Here is a 26913-nt window from a genome sequence, read left to right on the forward strand (position 1 = left end):
CAACAAACGGAGGACTACTCTCCTCACCTACTGCCTTCATTGTGCGCATCTCCTCTCTTCCACTATATCTGCCATTTCCTCCTCCTTTTTTTTGACTCACAAAGTTGGAGCAACCTCCCATACCCCCGACAAAAAGGGTAGTACTCACTTCAAAACTTAAAAAACGGCTATTTTCGCTGTTAATTGCACTTCTGTCTTCTCATTAGTCACTTTAAGTTAGTCATACAGAGAGTACTAAACCTCATGAATGTCCAACACTGGACCTTTAAACACATAAAGTGCATAACTTTCCCCTGCCACATACTGTATCTGCAGCAATTGTTTACTGACCCACAACTAAACTCTACAATAAAAGTGGGAATGATGGGAAGGAAGCAATTGGGGAGCATGGAATAGCACTGACATTAACATTCCCACATGTGCTTTGGGAGTACGGACTATTTCTGTGTCCTACATCCAGCGCGCTTCCTGTGGTCGGAGCTATGAAGGAAGTCATAAAGACGGGAGGACTTTATCATATCATTGGCAGCATGCAGCAGAACAGACTACATGATCTGCAGGGCAAGAAAGCCACAAAAATAGCCCCCTCTGTCCAATCAGAGAGGCAATTACATACAGTACGTCTGGCTACAGAGTCATACCATTCCAGTGTTTACGTCAGCTTTGAGACATGTTTTTACTGGTTTTAGCCGAGGTGTAAAAAGGCTCGGAGGCAACTTCCTCATTTAGTGTCATATTAACCACATGTATATTTTTCAGCCTCTTAGATCCAGTGTTCCTTTAGTGCAGCAGTTTCCCCGTGTGTTGCTGTTTGTGTGTATTTTTAAAAGAAGGGACGCGATGATTACCATACCACACAAAGGAAGTGATTTGTTTTATGTCAAGACAAAGAGAGGCAACAGCAACATTGCACTAGTAAAGCCCGATGGCTACAAACGAGCTGTAATATGACGCCCATGAAGACTCTCAGAAGTGACATGTGCTTCTTAAAACCCAGTCGTTCAGCAATCCGACGGGATAAATGCTTTTTGTCCCTCAGTCAGGTCTGATAGTATTGCTTGACAGATGCAAATAAGGTCACATCGTTTCTGATCACGAAGACCAAACACAGGCAAAACAACAAACTAAAAACAAACAGCAAAACTTTTTTATGTGGAGAGGAAACTTGTAATTTTTTGACCCCAGAACCAGTACTAAACACTGTAATATACACTGCAGTCTAATTTACATAATTTCCACAAATTATTGCTTCAAAGATTTCCAGTCAAATCTGATCATCTTGAAATGAATGTGTCTTCACGCTGAGGTTCAAACTGGAGCTGCCCAGTAACAAATTTCCATTAGCAGGTCAACTTTACCCTGTTGTCATGGGAGTCTATTTGTATAAATTGGATGTGATATGATAAAAAAAAAAAAAAACAGCCGTCGTGCTTGTTGTCAGATTAGTTCATATGGCACTGGACAAATATACCTGTATCCAGCGTGTAGTGTGTCAACAAGTAAGGTTATTGAGCTCATTTCTGCCGCCATCTGCCCAACGGTGCACTCAAAATGCGTATCGGCGGCATCAACCTTTACACTGAGCAAAGAATACTGTACAAAGAAGAATTACAGTTCTATTACACACTCACTCCCATGAGAGGATGATAGACCGCCTACTCAGGATCAACAGGTCTACCTGCTGGACTCTGGCCAGCAAACCTCTGGGACTGAACCCTGTGGCCTCTTCTGTTGGTTCACATTCACTATCCTTGCTTTTTCCCCCTCCCTTGTCTTCACCGGAGATGTTGCCACCACATAATGAGAGGAGGCCCTGACGCCGCCCGTCACCGCGACAACCAGATGGCAGCTGTGCCCACTCGCCTGCTTCTGCGCCCCCATGCTCTCTTTATGTTAAAAGCAGCACCGATAGTGCTCTCTTCATTTCCTCCCCATGATGATTGTCCATAAAGCCATCACAGCGACTAAAAGCATGGGCCGGACGACTTCTCACGACAGTCAAAGAATTACAGTGATCGTTAAGATATTTTAAAATGTGGCTGTATGAGGTAATGACACAAGATCAACATTGACTTTGCCAAACTTGTCCTGATCCACATATTTACTGTGTGCCAGGCAGGTTTTCTCAAGCATGAACTACATAAAATCCAAATATTGCTTTATTTATAGGTCTAGGTCTACATCATTTTATTTCAAAGTTCTCCACTTTATTAAAGATTTCTTTTTGTAGTTCTTAAAGCAACAACCTATCGTTATTTTGTATACAGTACATCTGTATACAAAATGTATATGTGATATTATTTTTTAATTTTATGGGTTAAATGGGTTTTTCCACTCCAGATTAATTTTATTTGGGTGCAGAGGGGACATTAATGGTTCTTTTCATAGTAAAGGATGCAGACCCCTGGTCAGCAGCTAGCCGTAGCTAAGCAAAAGGCTCACTTAATAAAATCTACACCTACTAAAGGCAATGATATCTCACAACTTTTTCTGAAACTACTCTTTCCCCGCACCAAGGTCCATAGAGGAAATGAGTCATTTTGCATCACAGCACTCAGACGTCGTTGAGCGACTGCTGCATCCATCAGTAAGTTCAAATGTGTTATCTTGTGACTCCAGTGTTTGAAATTCTTTGTGTGGATTGACCCACGTCAGAAAAACCTGCCAAACTAGTCAGCAGTGGTCCTGTGTTCAAGCGAGCTAAAAATGCTGACTTTCTCTATGAACTTTGGAATTGGAGAGTGAGCAGCTTTAAAACTGTCAGCTTCCAGCCAGACAATGCTGCACTAAAGTCGTGAATATATTCTTCAGATATTTTAGACTTAAGCAGGTATGGATCTTATTCAGTGAGCCTTTTAAGTGGCTAAACTGTGTTCTTTTCTTTCTGTCCCTGCTGAAGGCCATGTTTATCAATAAGAGCCGTGTGTCCAGATCCCAGGCTGGTTTTCGTGGAAATGGCAGCATGCTCAGCAGCAGGCTCAGCAGGATGCTCAGCAGGATGCTCGGTAAAGTCGGTGTTATCTTATACAATCACTGAGTTATCCCTTTAAGGATTGCAATGAAAGGCAACTGTGGTTTTTCATTGCGTAAGGGCGCTTGCTCCATTCACAGAAATGCATCTCCAGGAACTTTCTTCCTAACCTCGGCTCTTGCTAGTACATAAGCAAATCAGAGTTAGGGATAAAAATTCACCCCCGAGAGATATAAGTGTTGTTGAGATATAAGTGACCGAGGCAGCAACATGAGCTGTGCAGAGACAGACGGGGCTACAGTGTCAGTTTCAGTAACCTTTAAGCTGTGGGTGCCGGGGCTCATACAGGTGCTGCCAAGCTTTTTATTGTCCACAGTAACCTTATTTATACTCAGTGAGGGAAGTGAGCGCTTTTGCAGGTGTAAGCCTCATCTGTGTGTGTGTGTGTGTGTGTGGGTGGGAGAGAGAGACTGTGTGTTCTCATCTCTATTAATTCCTGCACTGCCCTGGTAGTACAATCACACCTGGGCCTGGCTGGGATTGAATTACTTGGCCATCTGTGGACAATGATGACACAAGATCCTATACATGTTAACAATAACAGGACAAAGACGCAGATATACCATGCCTCAAAATAAAAAAAAAGGCCTATTTAATCTAACAGAGTGTTGAGCCAGACACTATCAAGTAAGACAGGAGGAGGAGGTGGAGGAGGAGGAAGGTCGCATAGCTCACCCAGCAAACACGACGTTGGTCAAATTACCGGTAAGGCGAGTGATCAACTATGCAGGCAACACACCAACTGTGAGTGCAAATGATCTTATCAATGGGAGTGGTGAATGTGACTAACGCAGCTTAAAAAGCTTGGTGGAGAACAAACAAGGCTGCTTTCCTTTCCCACATTAAAGTGTGACATCTGCACTGTGGTCACAGTCTCTATGAGCGACTGTTTGTGAGTCAAAGATGGTGAGTGTGTGACGGGCACGGTCCCGTCTGTGTCTGGCATTTCTTGCAGATGTTCACACTAAGCCTCAGCCAGTAAATTGTAGCGTTTCCCTCTCTTTGTCTCCTCCTCGTCCCCCTCTCAGCGATGACCAACTTGTTTTTGTGTCTTACGGCGCTGCCACTTTTGAACGACCGTCCCCATTTCTTCTCTCGAAAAGGAAACATCACAGTCAGTCACAGAAACAAAAGAAACCACAAGTCTGTTTGTTGTTGGACTCTTTTCCTTTTAGTTGATTTTGTTTTCTCAAGCAACAGAAGTAAAACTCTCTACATCAATGGCAAATCTCACAATAATCCCATTCAGTACCATCCCTCAGGGGAGCAGGAGGAAGGATGACAAGATTATAGAACAGCAGCAGCTCTTTTCCTGCATGAGCTATGAATATTTATACACACAACAACGCAATGAATAAAATCACGCTGCAACTGGGATGACGATTTTCTGTGAGCCCATCCAAGGAAACATTTTTCTTGATATGCGGCTGTAACCACTGAGCCCTTTACCACAGGTGGTCAAAGCAAAAATAAAATGTCCAGACAGAATGAACCGTCTGGACAAATGACAGTAGAAACGTGGGGTATTTAAAAAGTCCACCAGATACTTGAGAACAACTATAAATGTCTGGTTGTGCGGTTTCATTACAAACTACATGTACCTTCAAGCATGTCTGCTTTGGCCGAAATCTGCTGAGTTTCAATATGAGAACATCTCCAAAATATATTACATCATCATTTTTTACTAATCATCACGTGTTTCCTTGCATGAGTCTGCTCGAAAAGCAAATTGTGTGTGAATATCTGAACCTGGTTTTTTTTTCTTTCCCCCACTTCTGCATAACTAACCACCATTATGGGGCATTTCCAACCACTGATCTGCTCATAATTAAACTGCATTGTTACGCTCCAAGCCCCTGACAGTTATGTGACAAGAGTGAGAAAGTTCATGAACTTCCCAGGGCAGGCAGGAAAACACACAAATACAACTCTGAGCGATGTGGATGCACATGTATTTAGACATTCAGACAGTTTGTTATCGTTTTTCGGGGACGTCCTCGTCTTTCTTTCCATGCGATTTCTCGTCAAAGTCATCGGAAAATCCAAGGTTAAAGCATACGCAAGTCTTGACGATGACCTTTATCTCCAAGAGTCATAGTTCTCCCCGGCACCGCAAAACAATGAGGGAACACAGAAGATTACATCATTAAAACTAAACAAAACAATACGTCCAGACAGGAGAAGTGAAGGTTGCTTCTTGAGGTGCTGTCGGAGAGTAAAACTGATCAGTCTTTTTTTTCTTCTTTTTGTTTTTTTTTTTGTGATTTGGCACTCATGCCCCACAGCGAACAAGTCCTCCATTCCCCGACAAAATTAGACAGTCCAAAACTCCTCTGATTAGAGCCATGGCTGTGAGTCAAGTCATCTGATATTTCATTGTCACACTCAAACAAACAGAAACAAGTTATTTTATGAGAACTGTACAACCCAAAAAAAAAAAAAAAAGACACAAAAATAGATTTGTTATATTCTGCTAGGACAGCCCAATTAGTGCTTATAGCTGCTAAGGCGGGGCAGAGAGACAGGCAGGCAAACAGGACAGACAGGCACTTAAGTGCTGATGCATAGCGGAGATTACAGTAAGACCTAAGCAAAAGCGGGGGGGGGGGGGGGACATAGAAACTGTGTCAAAGAAGGATTTATGGTTCGAGTACATCCAATTCAATCACATTAAAAATTAAAAAGTGTAAAAACATTCATCATGTTTGGTACCTCAACGTCTACAAGAAGATCTGAAATAAGGACTGACCCTCTTCCTGGTGCGCCGACCACCACAGTGCTAGCATTAGCATGGCTATTATTGATAGGGGCTCTATCCAATGTACCTTAAATGATATTTAGAATCCTGAGACGATAGGGATTAAGTTAGACACAAGTGTCTGGAGCTAATAGCACTAATGGGATTGCTTGGCTCTGTAGAAGGGGTCTCACCCTGAGCTGATGTCAGCAGGAGAGGGAATTTACGTCCTGGCATGATACGTACGTCTTAATCTGAAATAGCTAGCCGGATGAAGCTAGCTAGCAAGCTACTGTATCCCCTGATACAACTGTATTTAATACTTCTGGTGATATGGCTCTAGTTAAAAAAAAAAACAACAAACAAACATGTATGGAGAGGAAGGAAAAAGTCTGGCAGAAGAAAAGCAAACAAGTTATAATGAGCAAAAAAAGCAAACAGCTGCTATGCTAATATTTCTCACAGTAGACAGGAACACGAGCAGATAGCTAGTACCATTCATTTATGTTAGCGAAAACGCTGCGTTCACATCGCTGCACATTCACTATTAGCATCAACTTGTACGTTGTAACTATGAATGATGGGGAAATTTTGTGTAAATAGTCATACAAATTATATGAAATTTCAATTTCAATTAAGAGAAGGAAATCATTATTTAACATGGTTGTTTACATTTGGAATTTGTTAAGTGAAAACAAAATGTTTTTTTGGTTTTGTGGTAGCGTTAGTGATATTCTGGGTTATTCAATGAATAGTTTCAGCTAAAATAAGGCTTGAGCTCCAGCTTATTCCTTTTTCGGTCACTGATTTTGAGACCTTTAAAAATAAAATCATTCATTCATTCATACAGATGTGCATATAATCAATAAAAACAGATATCTGCAGCCTTCCAGTCCTCCAATCGCTTGAGTAACCCTGTGATCATATCAAAGTACCATCCATCCGGACGTGAACGCAGCAAGTTGGCTAAGCATATTTGTTGATATATCTGCTGCTTGTTTGTAATTACAACAAACTGAGCACAATAAAAGGACCTAAAGCTTCACTTAGTTGAGGCTAAGTTTGAAGTTGTGTGTAAAACGGCTACATACTGAAAATGAGGCACTTTTTGAACAGTTCTATATATCTTGTTATAGTTCTTTTTTTTCTCTTAGAAGAAATCTAAAAAAGCAAAACAAAATCACAATAAAATAAAAATATCGCGCCCCACTTTTTATACCCTTCTCTGATTGGCTTTCACTCAATGGAATGAGAGCAGCAAATATCTTTACTAGAATGTCATTTGGCACACATCCCCCCCGCTGGTTTCCATAACTAATGAGATGAAAGCAGAGGAGAAGGAAAAAAAAGAAGAGAGAGAAAAAGACCCTTTTCCATCAGTCTCTGTCAAAGTGCTACAGGGGCGTGTCCCATCCAATTGCTCTTTCCATGCAATTGGTTGTCGCAGAAAGGAACAGGCGGGGCTGTGAAGCTCTCTGAGTGGTACCAGATTGTCTCCCCAAGGACGATGCACCAATATCAGCACTCTGGAAGAAAAAAAAACACGGACACAAACAGAGGGAGAGGAAATTGTTTGGTTAGATGAAGAATAAACAGTAACGCTGATATGAGAAAGAAATATTATGACATGTATATATACAGCGTGTTTTGATTATCGGGTTAATTATAATATCTATCGTGAGATATCCGTGTCTGCTTATCAGCCCCAGAACACAGTGACCTACAATGAAAAACATGAATATACAATACGGAAAAGACTCAGACGGGATGAAAGTGATAAAGAGAACAGCAGGGAAGATGAAAGTGAGGACACCTACTGCTGCAGGCAGAGTCAAGTGTGTGTGTGTGTGTGCCAGCACCAGGGAAAACACAGATCCAGAAAGGATGTCAGGTTTTTTTCCCCAGCTGTTTTACATCACACTGGACGTGTAAGCACACAGGTACACACTGTCAGAAATGTCACGACTGCAATTATTGGAAATGTCAAGTCCCACCCACACGTGTACAGTACGACCATTTCCTGGCCTTGCCTGCACAGTTGATATGATTAAACGGAATGCGAAACTAAAATTCCGCTCCAGAGACGAAAGAGCGAGAGCATCACATGACATCACTCGGCCATTGGTTTGTTTATATGCTGTGCCTGGATGGGACGCTGTGCAGTTGACAAATGAATGTGGAAATGAAAACAACCGCACAAATCTAGCAAAAAAAACCAGATATAGCAATAAAAGACAACGTATCAGGAGCCTAGACAGTGTCTCATGCTGTCCAAATATCTGTGCACAAAGGTAAACATTGTGTGCCGCTGCTTAACGCTACCTTAATCTGTTCAGATTAGGGTTTTGTTGAATATTATTGCTACAGGCGGCCTAACAGCCTTGTCCCACCTGGAGAGGTCATGTATGGAAAACGCTAAATAGTGGGTTTGCTTTGCAGTGAAAGCGGGATGGGATTATGACGACTGTAAAGATTAGTCAGTGCTCTTTAACCTCGCTTGCTCTCCGTCAACTGCGATGACTCACGCCAAAGACTCTGAGCCAAAATAACAAAGCCACAAAGCCAGAAAAGAGAACAGGCTCGGAGAGAGTTCCCCGTGCATGTTTTTTTCCCCCCAAAATCTTCCCAAAAGTGTCCGACTCTCTAATTGCACAAGTGTACGCTACATTTGTGTCCCTCCCTCTCTTTCTAGTTTTGTCGTCTTCCTGGTGCAGAGAGCTATATTTAGTCCCCCCCCCCGCCCCCCCATCCTCACAGCACAGACGGTGCCCGACAGCCAGGCCAAGCCGCGGTGGCCTAAAGCGGAGTAGAGGAAAGAGGAACGGACTGGAGCAGCTCCCTCATTCAGGCAAGCGGGTCGAAAAAACAGCAACACTAACAATCAAAGCAGCCAAGCAAAGGGACCAGAGGAGACAGGCAGGATACGCACTGGTGCACTGCCATGAACACACACATGCAAACTCCCATGGAAGCGAGCAGCACAAAGCAGCACAGCACACAAGACACTATAATTATGCGGATGACATTCACTTAATGATGACCTTTCCCTAAAATACAGACAGGGGAAATTATACACTGAAACATGCTAAACAACTGCTCCTCTTCCCAATGCAGTATCACACGCGCTCTCTTTTAAGCAACATACGCGGGGCAATGTTTCCTCTTCAGGCCACACTAAATTAGTTATTGCCTTCTTATTTTTCTCTACACTTTCCCCTTGAATCAGTTTGACCCTCCCCTGGCGGCTTGTCTATTGATCTCATTCATTTCCTTGCATCGTTTCTCCATCTGTGGGCAAATCGATTTAATAATGACCGTGGCAATGATCGTGTGAGCGCATGTGTGTGTTTCTGCTCCCCTTCCTCTCTCAGACTGCCTAAATCAGGAGGTTAGACAAGGCTATCTGCCTCCGCAGGCTGTGTCTAGCCAATAACTGCTCTCCAGCCGCCTGTGCCTGAGTATGTGTGTGTGTAATTAGGAGAGTCTGGGTCTATGTGATGTCTCAATCGAGGGCTGCCTTAAAATTGAAAGCCACCCTGTTCTCTGGCCGTAAATCCAGTGTGTCAGTCTGTCATTTTCATTCTGCCCCGGCTCCCACAAGACACAGAGCTGGTCTCTGCAACACGATGCGAGTCACTGGACACTCAGCTCAATTGGGGTTGAAACGTGCTTTATTTTCAAAAGAGAAGCGCTCGCGTGTATATAAGAGACGTGCAGGTCCATCATATGGTTACAATAAATGAGATCTGCAGCAAAAAAATAGTTGAAGAGAGCAGAAAAACATCAGCGCTGTTGGAAATCACTCAATCAGCCTTTGGTAGATTCTTTGAACTTCTTTGGAAATCCCCATTGTGTTACTCATGAGCTTCACGGCAGAGAATGTCCTTCTCTGATTCAATGCGTCAATCTGTGATTTACATTCAAGGAACAGCGCAGGACTTGAACGCAACCTCAGCAAGAATCTGACCTGCAGAGATAGAATCTGTCCTTCAACTCCAAACTCTGACCCACACACAGAGGAAAGCAGAGAGTCATCTCCTGGACATCATTAAGGAATTACACTGGTATAAGGATGCGTAAATCCCCGCATTCCCCCCTCAAACTGTTTTTCCACTATGGCAGCAACAGTTAGCGCCAGCAACTTCAGCTTTTGTAATCCTCCAGCACTGTTATTATACTCGCTTCCATTAAATCATCAATCCCGCAGCCAGGCAAGCGGCTGGGGTAAGAGGTGCAAGAGCGCAACATGAGCCGGGATCCAGCGTCAAGACAGCTGCAAATACAAGGAATGAACAGTAGCAGCCTGTGGCAGCTCCAGTGTCACCTCATTTCATTTCTTCCAGTGACGCCACAGAGTCTGTTCGTCACGGAGATCTAATGTTCGCAGGCTGACCGCAGTTTATGCGTCCGATTTCACAGTTTCGTGTTTGTTAGTTAAGAATCTCGCTCGTGTGAAACGACAATTTGGCCGACGCAAAAAAAGCCAGTTAAATGACTTCTAAAGCATCCAAATTCAGCAACACTGCTCTACAATTGCAAAAAAGGTCTGGGGTAGGACTGAATCAAACTGGCTCCACACACGACGTGTTGTGCAAACATGTCTGAAGGCAAAAAGTCCTTTAGAGCCGTTCCAAAAGGCTCCATTTAAAGTGTCAAGACATGGTAATAGTACAATTATGGATGATGGAGCATAATGAACCCAACAACAGCTTTTTCCAAATACATTCATCACGTTATCACTGGGTTCTGGCCAAAAAACTGCTGATATAAGAGGTACAAAAATGTATATGATTTCACACAAAAATGTTCCTCGTAGTTTTTGCTTTTCTAGCGTCTGCGCTCATGTCCGCCCAAATGACATACAGTTAAAAAGCTCCAGTGTGTTAGTAGCTAGTTTCCGCTGTCCCCCTCAGGCAGCACGACTAGCAAAACCTCCACATGAGTCACATTTTTGGCGAACATCGGGTCATGATAAACGTTTCCAGTCGTCTCACTTTTAGTCTTGATGTAAAATGATGTAAAAACTTCCTTTGAGCAGAGAGAAGCAGAGAGAAGCAGAGAGTCATGCGAGGCTGAAGGTTCAATCAGCACTTTCATTTATATTTAGTTACACATTGTAGCTTTGACTATTTTTATGTTTGCTGCCTCACGCAGGCCCAGAGAGAGAAAAGTCCTCTGGGACACACGGAGGCTCTGACGTTTGCAGCACTATGTTTGGAACAAGCGCAAGAAGCATGGACACACGTGTGTGTGTGTGTGTGTGTGTGTGTGTGTGTGAGCGTCCATCTTCGCCAAGGCCAACGGCACCAACACAAAATCCATGGTAGAATTTGTCGCCGCAGCTTGACAAACAGGTGATTTCTAGTACGGTGCAGTTTATGATCGTGTTGACTTTTATTGAAAATGATGGCGCGAACCACGTCACACCTAAACATGAGCAATCAATTATGTCACTGGAGGCTTTTTATTGTTTTAAAAACATCCACCCTCCTGTGGACGCAGCACATTCTCCCTTTATGCTCAGCTGTAAATTTCCATAAGTAACACTGTGCAGTCGGGAACATGGGGGCGCGCTGAAAGACACGCACACACACCTGCTTTTAACCCTGCCACTGACAATCACACTCACAACAGCGAGAACAGTGACTTAACAAGCTCTCTGTGTGTGTGTGTGTGTGTGTGTGTGTGTGTGAGAGAGAGGGTGCTATGAATATGTAAATTAATGCAACAAGCTGATATTAAATCCAAACACAGAAAGGTGAAGTGGGGGAACAAGAAAGGCCAACAAAGGCCCTTTAAAAGACAAATTAACAGCATTTATCTCGTCACGTGTGTGTGTGTATGTTGTCAGATTTTTGATTCAAGTGAGAGTGAAAAAAAAAAAAAACCCAAACAAAGACACACAGGAGGCTCAGGGCTAGTATTCATTTTGCAGTGACAGCGAGGGAGAGACTGAGTGGGTGTGCAATGGCACACAGTGGAGCTGGAATGTGTGGGGACAGGAAGAGACAGACAGAGACAGAGCTGCAGTGCTGAGTGGGAGGAAAACGGCGGGAGAGGTGGGAGAACCTCATTCTGTGGTCCACGTGCAGCTCATTGAAATCGTTCTTACACAATATGTAGACTTTCCTGTCCTTTCCTCGTTCATAAGGATGAGTTGATGTGATACCGGTCAAAATCATCATTTTATTCATTGACTGCCCGCCTCCACATAAGGGTCGTGGGGTCACTGGAGCCAGTCGCGGCTGACATAGGGCGAAAGGTGGGGTGTTGCTAGCCACTACTCCGCCAAACATGAAAGCATCGGCTAAGCATAGGCTGTGAAAATGAAAACTAATTTTGTCTTTGTACGCAGAATAACTGTAAAAGATGTAAACGATTTAAAAGGACTACTCTCAAACTGACATTGGTATTGTCAAGATTGTGATATCGTATTGGTATCAGACACTAAAAAGTGAACTGTAAATGACAAACGACTGGTGGCACTGATTTAAAGTTCATCAACTGGACTAAAACCTAATATTTTCATTCAAAAGTTTAAGTTTTATGATAACCTATGTCATGTAGTTCATTTCTTTTTTTGAGATTTGCACATTAATACTTATAGTTTCTCTTCAACTCTTGAAACTCCTGTTTTATCCAAGTGTTTTTGTACATTTTAGTTTGTATTCATTTATTTTTCATTTACTCACTCTCGTCAACCTGAACCTCTTTAAGAAAATGTTTACTAAAGTAATAAATCACACATACAGTACAGACGTTTGTAACTGGTGTTGTCGCCCCCTGTTGGCCATTTAAAAGAACACAGGATTTTAGAATTCCACAATGGTTTAAATTTCCAAAAAGTAATTTTTACAAATGGAAAGATTTCAGCTTGTCCAGATATGATATATTTGCTGCTTTTGTACATCAATGTAAACTCAAATCCCATTGTTTTTTTACAGATGGGTCAGAAAAACAAGACATTGAAGCTCGTCAGCTTTGGCTCCAGGAAACTATGTTGTCTGTCATTTGTAAGCCAACCTACTTCAGATATCCTGGTGATATCCTATGTTCATTCACTGGCCGTTTAGTCCAAAACAGAAAGTGTGTCCCGTAAAAAAATAAAAGCACAATTAGGTTTATTGGAACAACGCGTTTATGGAGTTAGTGCCCGAAGTTGAAATTTAACTCCCTTATCTGACACATGAGCACAAAGCGGTTTTAAAGTGCTAATAAAAGCACTTTAACTGTGAGTCCACAATTTAAACGTGCACCTCAAGGGAAAGTATATGTTGTCATTTTGTGGTTAAGGCAAATTCCTGTGAAAGTTAAACCCCGTCGGAGCAGAATCTTCCTTTAGTGCTTATAAATATAGCATTTGAACTGAGTTTGTCCTTGTCCTGAGTTTGTAAAAGAAATTGGCTTCTGTGCTGAAATCTGACATGGGACGTCCTGTCCCTGGACAGGACACAAAAAACTCAAGCCAGCAGGGACTGAGGGTTTGTGGGGGGAGTGTTATCTCACTCCCTCACTCTCTATCTCTCCCTCATCACAGTTTGCAGATTTTCGACCACCACGTTCTCGCTGGCTCTGTGTCATGTGGCTCCACCAGTTTGGCCACAATCTGCCAACGTGTGCAGCACCTTCTCAGCGCGCTCATTCACCCGGCGAGCGGCGTCTCGAGTCGAGTGATATACGGAGTAATTGCATAAGCAGGTGTGGTTGCAACTTCTTGGTAAGCCTTTTCTCAGGATGCCAGTGGCCCACACACTGAATCACACAGAGAGCTAAGATGAAACCCAAGACACTGTTGCGCCATCTTTCAGAGAGACGGCGAGCGACGGAGCTGCTGTTCAGACATTTGTGTCGGGAGTTGCTTCACTCGGCACCATGTCAGACGATTATCATTCAGCGCTTTGTCACTTCTTTAGCGAGTCAAGGCTTGTGAAATGAGAGATAACAACACATTTGAATTGTACATTCATGGCACCATTATTAACTGAATAATCCAGTGAAAGAAATAGAGCTGGAGACACTGGTGGTGGTTGGACAATGGCAAGGATTGTTAATTAACCTTGGAAAGTCAGAAGGTAAACGCCAGTTTATATAAAAACAAGAATCAAACTTCAAATGTTCATTACAAGGTCCTTTGCCAGTCCAAATGAGGAACTAAACACGTGGATCGAAATATGAGTATTCTCCGCTATTGTTCTGTGTTGTGAAAGGTTTGGTAAGCGTCCGTACTCCTCACACATTCAGTTGGCCACCCCCAACGTAAGGCTGTGTATTAATGTAGTCATGTTTATGTCCGTGTGTGAAAATAAAAGGGCTGCGTCTGCACCTAGCGCTGTCCATGATGTTTGTGTGAAAGGAATACGATTTGCATTTAGCTTGGTATTATTAGAATAGGGGTAGTGTTTTTGAAAAATTGTGCGTCTAAACCTCAGTTTCCCCAGAGTCGAGAAATATCTTCATTCTTTTTTTTTTCACTTGTTTCGAGACTTGAAACCGCAACGCTAATTCCGCACTTTTTAGACCCACTCGTAGGGGGACTGGACCTCATTCCCAGAATGTAAACATTGTCCGCCATCTTTGCTAACAGTTATGCTAACAGGACCAAGTGTCACTGGTGGGCAAAAATGAAGATAGGTGGAAACTGAGGTTGGGAAGCACACTTTTTCAAAAATACTACCCCTATTCTAGTAATACAAAGCTAAATGCAAATTGGTGAAGTATTCCTTTAAGTGTATGAATGTAACTTGTGTGTGAAGTCTGTGAAGGTTCTCAGTTCATGCCTGAAAGCAATTTTACAGTTACCTTAAAGTTTCCTAACAAAGGTGAGATTAACGCGCTTCTCAGATGATACATTTAATTAGTCGGATCCATCTAATTAAAGTGATCGTGGCGCATAATTTATAATGAATAAATAAATGTTCCTCACACACACACACACTGAACCATATTCACCCCGAGCTGTTGAGTCATTAAACAGTGACAGGCGTTTGGAAACATCTGTGTTCTGCGGTGTCTCTCTCTTTGACCTCTCACGGCTCCATGTTGACAATAAATCGTCCAACTATTAATAGAGACACCCCTGACTCTCCATACGGCAACAACGCAACCACGAGAAGCCGTCCCATTCCTCTTGATTTATATGCTAGTTTATTATGCTCAGTCAAAGGGGGAATAATGTATTTGTACGAATGTGACCCACTGTACAGGTGTGTGTGTGTCTGACTGTGGGTAGATGGCCAGACTTGGCTCGCATGCAGTGCAAATATTTATTCGTGAACCTTCAGGAGGCTCCTCTGCCAACACTTCTTGCCTTTGCTGCGTCTCCACAGGAGGAGAAAACTGTAGTAAAATAGAATCTTTTCTTCCTCTATCCCTATCCACGGCTTGAGTTTGAAGTTGGCTTTGCATTTGTTCTCGTCGAAGCCCCCCTGATGCCATTCAGAGGCGTTTTTGGAAAAAAAGACACATTTCTCTAGGTTTGAGCTGTGCTCCGGCAGAAAGTCGACATCGCACGGAAAAAGCGCTGGACCGCACAAATTAAAGGTGTAAACACACAGTATGTACGGAAAGTGCTACACATATAAATAGAGGTTGATTGACTGTGATCAGGTTGACCACAACACCTTTGAAGGTGGACTGTGACCACATTACACATCCGAATAAAAGCAGCTGTGTAGTCAATCACGACGTGGGTGGAAATTCTCCAAACCAGGGAGGAGACAACTTCTGCGCTGTGAGCCAGTGAGAGGCAGCCCTCGACTCTACAAGATGTAACCATTTGAAGACAGACGGATTCATCATTTTTTTAATAAATCGACATTGGCTAGAATACTTCACCGATTTACATTTAGCTTTGTATTACTAGAATAGATGTAGTATTTTTGAAAAATTGTGCTTCCCAACCTCAGTTACCCCTGAGTTGAGAAATATCTTCCTTCTTTTCTTTGTTACGTGCTCACCAGTGATGCACCAAACTATTTTTCTACCCCTATTCTAATAATACAAAGCTAAATCCAAATCGGTGAAGTATTACTTTTGAGTCAAGGACGGGAAGGAAATCGGCCTAAAAACTTTGCAATTGTCATTGTCTGCACTGACTTCTTCACATCAGCACTGGCCATAGACAAATCCATATTAGTCAACCTTGAATACAAAAGATCAAATCGGCAGACTTTTTGTCAAATTTGAATGGTCCGTGTGCAGTAATGCGGCGTATATTCTTCCGATCGAAGAAATGCTGAGGCCAATGTTAGCAGCAAAATGTGGGACACTTTAACCAGTATTTGACGTAAAATAAAGCATTTTGAAAGACTTTGTTTTCCTTTTTAAGAATGTTAAACTGGTGTGAAAATGCACCAAAGACTACAGTTACAGGACATGGTAAAAAATAAATCATATTGCGATAATTAATCATTGATATGACTTATAATTTTTGCATCGTCACAATCAAAATCATAAAAATTGGACAGGTTTTCCGTAGTTGTGTAACATTTCTCAACTAAAGGAGCAAGATTTTGGCGCCTTTAAAATACTGCAGCCCAGCAGAATTTGGTCATGATGCTGTTTTGACACACGTTTTGTCTTATTTTGCAATGTCAAACCATGAATATAGACCTTTAACCCAGTGCTTCTCAAACTTTAACTTCAAGTACCCCCTAACCAGCGCAAAGCACTTGTGGTGCAGTGCCATCAGTGTCTAATTTATTAAAAAAGCAAAAACTGCAAAACACTGCTGTGCCTTTATCTCTCTTGGACAATTTAGAATTAAAAATAACTAAAAGAAAAAAAGAAACAGTCACTTAAATAATACATAAAGATGTGTGCATATAAAAATGATTATCAGTTTCGCATTAAAATAAAGAATTGTTCTCAAAATGAAGTCATGAACATCCTCAGTTTTGCTAACAAAAAAAAACACAATGCCTTGGGGTGGGTTGCAATTCGTCAGCCGCATCCCTGTATAATAACGAATATAAGAATATGAGGAATATAACATTCAGTCTATGAACTTCCATTCAAATCTTCTAAAATTATTCATTAAATCATCATTTTCAGGGGTTTTGCTTAAACGGGGACAGGGATGCCAGTGTCACTTGGCTCTGTTACAGGACACACCGATCATGTGTAACGCATGAGTCAATGAACTGCAAGCTGTTGGGAAATCGGCGCGAGCGGAGAGTAGAGGAGGGAAGTGAGGCGACTGGTCCAACGTTGCACAACAAGCACATTACCACAGACTCACACATACAGCGAGGGAACAAACACACAGCATGTAAAGATATGAGATAAGAAGATAAGATTTTCTCGAATAATTGATTAACCGTTTGGTCCATAAAATATCAGAAAACCTTTATAATGTTGATCGGAAGATGATGCTGTCTTGTTTTGTCCACAAACCAGAGCAAAGTAATGAAGAAAGTACTCACATTTAATACGCGTAAACAATCAGAAATCTTGTTTTAATCATGAAAAAAGCTTTGAACCGATTATCAAAATAGTTGTCAATTCATTTGGTCATCGATTAATAATCGATTAATTGTTTCAGCTCTAGTTTGAATGATTTCTTAGTTACATGGAGCAAAGAAACCCAGACAATATTCACATTTAAGAAGCTGAGAAATCCCAGAAAGGGGTTTTAATTGTTTAGAAAACAATCAAACCAATTAGTCGATTATCAAAATAGTTGGCGATTCATTTAGTAATCGCTTAATAATCGAGTATATGCATATATACACACATACAGTATATATCTCTATATATAGAGAGAGATATATACATACATCTTTGCTGTCACTATGTCACTCGTGATAAAATAAATCCCAATGTCATGAAAGAGAGCGGCGCAGGATGACGCACACGTGTGTGTAATACGTGTGAGTGTGTGTGTGTGTGTGTCCATGGTGTTGTTTTGGACAGGAGGTGATGATACATATTCAGATTGAGCCAGGATATGAAAAGCCTTCGGCGGCACCATCATCTCGCACAGGAAATAACAACAGCATCATCGTCATCATCATCATCATCACACGAGTGAAACCCATGCCACGTTTTTCTTTCCTCTCCGCTGTATGACAACTGCTCATGAATACAAACAGTTTCATTAATGGCAAATGAAAGTCGGCACAGACCTAACGGGTAAACACCGCGAGTGCATGCACATACGGAGCGCGTGGCACCTTTCAATCACTCCCCGCTCATCCACTTTCCCAGAACAACCTCCCGACTCTCCGTCTCTTCTAACGGCAATTTCTACTTGTTTGTTCTTGACCAGGTATGACTAAATGAGGAGGAGAAGTGAGCATATTTCATTTCCCGTCTCTGCTGCCAATTTGAGGCTTTTAATGTGCTGGTAAAGAGCGGTGACGCTTGCAGCAGTGAAAAGAACATTGCGCTAATGGCTGTGAAAAGGTGTTGCAGTTGGGTTGGCGTTGGGTTTAATTGTAGAATCTTGAGCCGGTTCCTGTGTGATAACAACTAAAAAGAACACTGTGTATCTGCGAAGCATTCAAAAAAAACACAACACATTTAAGATGCACATGAATGCCACACAGGCAGCACATACTTCATGAGTCTGTTTCCGTCAAGTATAACGGTTCAGTTTGGTACAGTACGATGCATATTTTTATGTTCCCATTAGGAACAGTACCAAAAATACAGTAAAGGTAGTGTTCTGAGTCGAAATACAAGCCTGACCTAAGACGACAAATACGCACTCACTTGCAAACACACCTGAAAAATAAGAAATATGAGCATATGTGCAATTGACTACCTAGTTCAGGAAGTGTGTGGTTGTATAAGTTTTGTCACACTCACTCTCCTGCACCAACGTCCAGAGAGAAAATGTTTGTTTTCAGCTTGCAGTTTGGTACGTTACGTGTCAGTTAGGTAAAACAAAGAGTTTCTAGTACTAAAAACCATCAAAAGAACACATTTGAAGCATCTGATGAGGGGAAGCAGCAGTGGGGAACATACTCTTAAGATATCATGAGCTCATCTGTTTCCCTTCTGTCCCTGCTGGCAGCCATGCTATCAGTGGTTCAGTTGAAACTTTTAACAATGTTTTCAAACAATTACAGAAAGCCTGATAACTATAGGAGTATTTTGGATTTTTTTTTTTGGCTTCTTTGGTGGCAATAACTGTCGGTGAAAACAACAACAAGAACAAAAATCCTAGCTAAAAGCCTGGTCAAGACGACTTGGCTGAAGGCTGAAGTTCAAACTGACACCATGTTCCAGACAAATCCTTTCCCGTGTCGCCCGGTAACAGGGATTTGTTTTATATCAAGAAGGAAGACAGAAACAGCGACGGCAACATACTGTAGTGCGAGCAAAGCCAGACGTCTGCAAACAGGTTCAAGGAAGACTGAAAACACAAAGAAGCGCTCACGACAACTTTCACAAGTGAATTCTTCTGCTCAAAAAAAAAAAGAAAATCCAGTCAATCAACAGTTATTAACGTATCTTAGCCCCACCCACTCTTCACCCAAAGCTTGACAGAGTCTGTTTACAAAGGAAGGACTCAACCTGCGTTACATCATCTCTGTTCATGGAGACCAAACGGAGGCAGAATAATAAAGTAAAATGAGTTAAAGCTGCAAACGTGTTACCGAAATCATCGAGAAGCAATCATCTATTGATTAAACTACATCCTTGTCCTCTAATGCAGGAAATGATTTGAACTCAAACATCCTGAGAACATCACTTCCAGTCAGAGAACACACACGTAACTGCTACTAAACACACACACACACACACACCGGGAGTGCAATTTAGGCAATTTAATAAATAAGAGCCCGCAGAGCACATGAGGGAGCCGTTAGTTCTAGCACCGAGCCGCGCTGGCCACGCTGATACTGAGGTGACGCAGAGGTGAGGTACTACTCTAAAGGTTAACGACCATTCTCAGGCCAATAATGGCAGCGGTGAGCAAACATCTCGGCCCCCTGTTCGATCGGCACTGATGAGTTACATAAAGCAGGTCGAGGGACTGTTTGTTCTTTCTCACACAATCACATTATAGAGGATTTCAGTGATCCTAAGAAAGGAAAACGTTGGTGCGGTGGTGGTTTGTGGTGGTGGTGGTGAGAGGGAGGCCCTGCGTGCTGAGATTGGTTCATATGTGTGTGTTTGCATATGGGAGGGGGGTGAACTGTCAGGGGGTAAATCTAAAACTCCACATGAAATAATTATGTTCTTTTGTTTAAAAAAAAAAAAAGATGATTAAAAAAAGGTTTGACTCTATCAGTCTGAGCAGAGGTGGAGAGGCCAGCTGGTCGCTGTGTCAGGATTAGGTAACCGACATATAGGCCGTGTGTGTGTGTGTTGTTTCTCCTATAGTTTCCCCTTTAGGAAGTACGAGTTGGGCAATCTGTGTGAAGCTTAAAGATGGCCCCACTGGCCCCACTGGCCCCACGATCTGCCGCTCTGCCGTTACAAACTTGAAACACGCACCAGCTCCACTTCTGCTTTACTCAGTCCAGGCTCCTCTGTGCAGGATGTGTCGGCCGCGGCTACCAATGAAAAAAACTGGTCGGGTTGCATTTCCACTTCACACTTGATGTATTCTTAAGCCTAAAGGAACGGTGCGCTGCTGTATGTTCCAGGTTATTGCCGCAATAAAAGTCACAACTTTAAAAACACTCTCTGACCTTTGACCGACATGACGGGTCACTATGAGCATAATATGAAAGATAGTTGACTCGATGAATGGATTTACTGTGCAAGAGCCTTTTTGTTATCCATAGTTTTATTGATATTTCTGAGGTTTTGACATGATGATTTGTTTTTTGTTACACCCGTTTACTCGTTAACCTCATATACAACTGCTTGTTAACATCAACTTTTATTTACCATAAAAAGTGGATGGAATCTTTCAATTGGTAGGATACGGCCAAACTACTTCTACTTCTCACTTGACTTATAACATCAATAAACGTTCCCCCGAGGCGTTAATCAGATAGAATATGGCGTCAGTTTTGTAAATTATGTCCAGAGGAAAGAAGATGATAAGGCATGGCAAATATGAGAGGACACCAGTGTGACTGACGGCGGGTGCTTTGAAGCGGTAGTTCAGACTCTTATTGGTAACACCGCTGCTGTTTCTGTGATACTTCAGATTGGACGAACCAGGAATCAAACCATCAACCTTTAACAGAGGTGTCAAGTTCACACCAGTGAAAAGTGTGCTGGGCCTCGCAGCATATGGCTACTATAATATCCTATTTATTGGGGGTGAAATTGGTCCATATTTTCAAAGGATATAAAATCCCCTGCTGCGTGTTTAATACAGAGGAAAACACGCTTGGTGTTCTCCCAAAGAAATAAACCATATAAAAGCTGCACACAAGGAGCAGATGTGAAAGAACAGAGAGAGGCTGATTTAAAATCAACATCTCTTTGCTGACAGCTCTGCTACTTTTGACTAAATCACAACCTGACTGACACAAACAACGGTGTGCAAAGCTGATGTTTCCACATCAGAGGATCAAATCAAACACAGTCAAATGTGGGTCATGCAGGTGAAATGTAGAAGTTGGCTTTGGAGGTGTGTGTGTGTGGGGGGGGGGGGGGGGGGGGCTGCAGTTCAGTGGTGCAGCAACCATGAATAATATAGTGATAACAGTGTGAATAGCAGGTCATTAAAAGAGTAAAGGAGCAGTTAAACTATTTTCTGGATTGAATATGATCATTTTTGGTTTTTTTTTATCCCCGTTTTTAATTGCTCTCATCACGCAGAATGAAATGAAATGAAATCAAAATTGATTTAGTCGGAAATATGAGATCCCGAAGAAAGAGTGGACTCTCCTCTACTCTACTTTACAGTCACTACTTTAACATTGTCATTTTCAAGCACTTGTTCACTGGACTCAATTAAAACAGTCGAGTCAGATCAGCTAGTCAGATCAGCTGGTAAAGCCTGACCGGGCAAGAGAACAGGATTTAACTTGACCGCCCCACCCGTCACAGAAGTCTTATCTGGACTGACTCCTTGTTGTCAGTGTCAGCACTTCAACTGACCCGAGATCAACTCTGACCCCTTCTCACAGCCTGACCCGTCCACCCTTGGCACGACTGAAGACGCAGTCATGTGCACATGCGCCGCCAGCAACCACACACGGTCGGCCACGTAAACAAACAACCATACAGTAAGCCACACACAAACGCTCCGTGTGAGAAGTGTCTTGTTAGTGGACGGTAATCGGCTTAGTGCTCTCCGACACCCACTGGCACTAAGCTCTTTACAGACAAACACAGTTAGAGAAGTGGGAGCTGAGTGATGCCCCGGCACCGGATCCAAAACATCACACACACACACACACACACACACAGAGAGAGTCAGACGCACACAGATCATGGTGGAGACATGGGGAGAAACACTGTGGCGCTGCTGACAACAAGACAATTACCTGAGATAGAGGGGTGTGTGTGTGTCTGTGTGTGTGTGCGTGTGTGCATGTGAGGGGAAAAAACTGAGGGACAAACTCGGGAGTGAGAAGAACACAGAAACCTCAGCGCTCAAAATAAAGCCAAAAGGAGCTCCAACACTTTCCTGGGAGAGTGTGTGAGGAGGGAGGTACACTCAAATAAGGAGGACTGTGTGTGTGTGTGTGTGTGTGTGAGAGAGAGAGACAGAGAGTGTGTGAAAAGAGGGAAACACTCCCTACTCCTCCTCCTCCTCCTCCTCCTCCTCCTGTGCACTCAGTAACCTCAGCGATGTTGGTGGGTGGCTGCACCGCTCTTTTAGGCACCCGATGCTCTCTGAGCGCGGCATACATCTCATACCACAGTGCACAATCAGCACACTGTTGCCAGGATCACACTCCTGCAGGGCGCACGCACACCCACACACACACACACACACACACACACACACACTAACTGAGTGGCATGTATATACTGTATATCTAAATGGAAACACACACACAGATGATAGGACAGGAACATACTGTACACTCACGTCAATGCAAACCTCAAAATAAAAGTCTCAAGCGACATATAGCTAACACGTTGATTCATTGTTTGATTTATAATATCAGAAAGACACATATATACAGAGTAACTCTTATTACTGTTAAAAGAGGTCCTCTAAACAGACTTGGTTTTATTTTGAAAACCAAAAGAGAACATGCTCACATTTAAGAAGCCAAACTCAAAGACGCCATGTGACGCTTGAGCACATTAACAAAAAAATGTTGGCAGTCTTAACAATAAAAACATAGAAGGATTAAGCTTTTGCTATTTGCAATTAGATTATTATTATTATTATTTTTAAATTGAAAACAATTAACTATTCTGCCACTAAAATAAGTCTTTGTTGCGAAGCTTAGTGAACTGGTTTGTCTCGTATTTACTTCAAGGGTAATGAGAGCAGTGTCACTTTCACTTAAGAAAACAAATGCATTAAGATTCATTACATTCATTCATTCAGACTACGACATGTGCAAAGACGTGCCCAACAATTACGCAGCGTGTTACGCAACACGCGGCGGCGGCGGCGGTGAGAATTCCGTTTGGATTTGAACACAGAGGATGTGCTCGGGCAGGTGCCTCGCTCAAACTTGGCCAGGGAAGACGCCAAGTTCATAAAACGCTTAGCCGGTGATCTGCTCATGTAGCAGTGCTCTGCTGCTTTCTGGAATCTTCCCTCTGATCTAAATCGAATCATGTCGAGTATATTATATCTGACGAAAGGCCTCGAGTCACAGTGACCCTGCAAGAAGAGCGTTCATTCATTCATTCATTCGTTCATACATACAGTGAAGCACAAACCTCACTCTCGCACACGTCACAGCTAAAGGTTCCTTCAGCGATAGAGAGAGAGAGAGAGAGAGAGAGAGTGAGGAAAAACAGTGACACGTCGGATGTGAAAATAGAAAAACAGAGCAAACAAAAAGTCCAAAGAGAAAAAGAAGAAAAGGCAGGAAGAGGAGGGGATGAAGGAGAGGTTTGGAGAGTGGAGGAGGGAGGGAGGCATGGCCGGCTTTGTTCTGAACAAACTGAGCAAAATACTGTTTACAAAAGAAACTGGACGGGTGTGTGAGAGTGTGTAAGTGCATGTGTGTGTGTGTGTGTCACATTATGGGGACTTGTCTTCCTTATGGTTGACAAAGATCAAGTCCCCATGATGTCATTTACTACATTTACTACATGTTTTAAAGGCTGAGGTTAAGGGACAGGGTTAAGATTAGGCCAGTAGTAATAATGCTTAGAGTCATTTTCCAGGAAATGAATTTAAGTCAATGCAATGTCATCTGAAGTCATGGAAACCAGTGTGTGTGTGTGTGTGTGTATTATGGTTATGCTTAGGGCTAAGATTGGAATTGAGGTTAGGTTAAAGTTAGGGATAATGCTTTGTTAAGGTTGTCAATGCAGTATCAAAAAAATAGCTGTGCCAACCTCTGTGTGTGTGTGTGCGTATAAAGTGTGTGTGTGTGTGTGTATAAACAAACAAATGAAGATTTTGAAATGTAACCAAGGAGCTCTGAACTGAGAGGCAAGCACATGCAGGTGTGGCAGTGAAATATGCGCCTGTCACATCTATGACAAGTTCAGAGGCTAAAGTCCTCAAGACACAAAAGCACACACACACACACACACACACACAGACACACACTTTGTCCAGCGGCGCCTCTTTGACTGACCAAGTTGCCAATACTATTCATTCTCCTGTCACTGTGCTTGTGTGCGCGCGTGAATAAGCCACTAGTCAGTCAAAACATGACCAGAGTACTGAACCATTAGCTGAGGTTTTACTACCTAATTAATATTCACTCGGCCAGGCAGTTTACCAGGAAATCTCACACACACACGCATTTTTTGGCAGAGCTTGTAAACACCTTCCTGTTTTGATGTTGTTTTTACGTGGGTGCAACTGTTCACTCAAGATATTTTCGTTACATGATATGTTTATCTTCCTGCTCCACATGTGCATCGGCACAAAATGTCAGCCTATAAGCACCAACACTGTGGTGCGACTATAAGTATCGTATAGCAGCAAAAATGATGCATGTTTAATGTTCGACTTAAGACATGCATGAAGTCCTGCTACATAATATTTTGGTTTACACACCTTAAATATCCAAAGCTTCACTTTTGATGTGTTGATCAATTCATTAACTATAATAATAATAATAATGATGTCTTTCAGAGAATAAAATGCACATATTTCAAACTTTCTTCACTTTGTTTTATTTGATCATTTTTCATCTATATTTCTGGGCTGAGGACTGTTAGTGGAACAAATTAAGCGGTTGTCCCAGTTTTAGACAAAATAATAAATGGTTTAACCGAGAACACAATCACCACATTAACCTCATAAACAGCGATAGAGCTTTCGGAGCCTCCGACACTGATACAGTATCGCTGGAGCTGTGGTGGACGCATTCCTTCGACGCAGTATCAGCATCATCATGTGTCAGTTGACAGACTTCCTGAACTCCTTATCGTGAGATGATACCTTTGTTGAATTTGTTTTACAGGTTGAGCCGTTCTTACGCAGGAAGTGTGTCTGCATCTGCGTTTGACTTCAAGCCGTACTAGAGCAACTGATAAGTGAGGCGTGTGTGTGTATGTGTGTAAGCGATACCTCGTGTGTGGTGGAGCTGTGGACGACACCAACAACAACAGGGGATCAGACTACAACGCACCTTTTCATGATAGTAGTAGTAACTGGTCTCTTTAATATTCAGGTCCTGTCTCGTGTCTTTCCTGTGCCGCGTGGACGCCTTCACCTCTCCGCACACGCCGCACACATTCAGGTTATTCTTCCGAGACGTCAAAATGTGCAACTTTCCTTCCCTTAAACTTACCTTGTACAAACCTCGCTAAGTATGTACACAGTGAGTATTATAGTAGGTTATGTGTTCAGTGTAAATGAACTAACTCCATGTCTCTGTAAACGGTACACGTAAACAAGTGTGTTACAAGATTATTTCACATAGAGCGGCGTTTCCGCCATAGGGTACCAGCACGGTTCAGCGCGGGGTGTGTAGGGCCGGATGGTGATAGCTGTGTCAGGGCAGGTCAAATAACATGACATGAACAAAGAAGAATGGGGCAACAATGAAGGACATCCAGCATTTCATATGCTTGTCATAAGTCATGGTTGAGAAGATGGAATCAACTCTGTTGCATATACTTCTACATCTCCCAATCACTGTTCAGTCATAAATATCAAACATGTTCAATATTTACGATTTGAAATGGGGAAGACTCTGATGTCATAATTTAATATCCCACTATATGTTGAAAACAGTCACTGGCCCACACTTACTCAGGCCTAGTTTGTTCTGTTGGGATATCACTACTGGGAAGTACAATGAAAGATGGGTCTGTTACATTAAGGCCCAGAAATAAAACCTGACTCCCAGTGTGGAATTACAGGAATCACACACACACACAGATGCATGTACACACGTGTGTGCGCACACACAAGAGCAGGTTTGTGCAGCTATTCTTTTTTGGGCACTGCGAACCTTAACATAACCAATTCAAAACTTAGCCCTAAACTTTACCAGTTGCCCAGAAATGAGGTTCTGCCCCATTAGGACCAGGTTTTGGTCTCCGTGAGGATTATTGGCCATGGCAAGGTCAAGTTTTATGCCAGAAAAGGTCCTGAGGTGAGAACAAATACAAGTATTCACACACACACGCACGCACACCTCGTCCAATTAGCTGATTAGCAAGAATGAAGCCACTCTACTGCCCTCGTCCTGCACCGAGAAAATGTTTCTTTAACGTCACTGTCAGCAAGCTCGTGTGTGTGTGTGTGTGCATTATATAAAGTAGCATGTGGTGGGAGATAAGACACACACGTCCTCGCCAAGGTCTTGGGAAGATGAAAATAACACGAGGCGTGGGAGAGGGCGACGAGACGTCAGAGAATGTGAATGAATGAGTTTTCTTGACTGGTGATCACCAAGGCAACAAGTTTCAATAGTGATGTTGCATAAATGTTGGTAGGAGTTTTTGGTTTGTGTCACTGTGTGTTGTTTTTTTTTTACAAAATGTGCTACTGTAACATTATTTTAGAAAATAAAATACTACATAGAGGCCGCATAACACTCATCACGCACAATGTCACTGACGTAAATCATACATAAAGAATCATTTTAAAAATCGGATCAGGTTATGAAATATGCATCACACC

The 26913-nt window shown here is 42.5% G+C and overlaps 1 protein-coding gene across 1 annotated transcript in view; it reads right to left on the reverse strand.

The window, feature by feature from the left end:
* Nucleotides 1-4179: 4179 nt before the first annotated feature.
* The window catches only part of si:ch73-335l21.1 (insulin receptor substrate 1-B), a 47862-nt gene continuing 25128 nt past the window's right edge, over nucleotides 4180-26913 (reverse strand). The window contains exon 4 of the mRNA XM_058624784.1: nucleotides 4180-7294. Within this exon, the coding sequence (XP_058480767.1) occupies nucleotides 7287-7294 (8 nt within the window). The 3' untranslated portion in view covers nucleotides 4180-7286. The remainder of the gene's footprint in view (nucleotides 7295-26913) is intronic.

Source organism: Solea solea, chromosome 3, assembly GCF_958295425.1.
Source record: "Solea solea chromosome 3, fSolSol10.1, whole genome shotgun sequence".
Taxonomy (NCBI): domain Eukaryota; kingdom Metazoa; phylum Chordata; class Actinopteri; order Pleuronectiformes; family Soleidae; genus Solea; species Solea solea.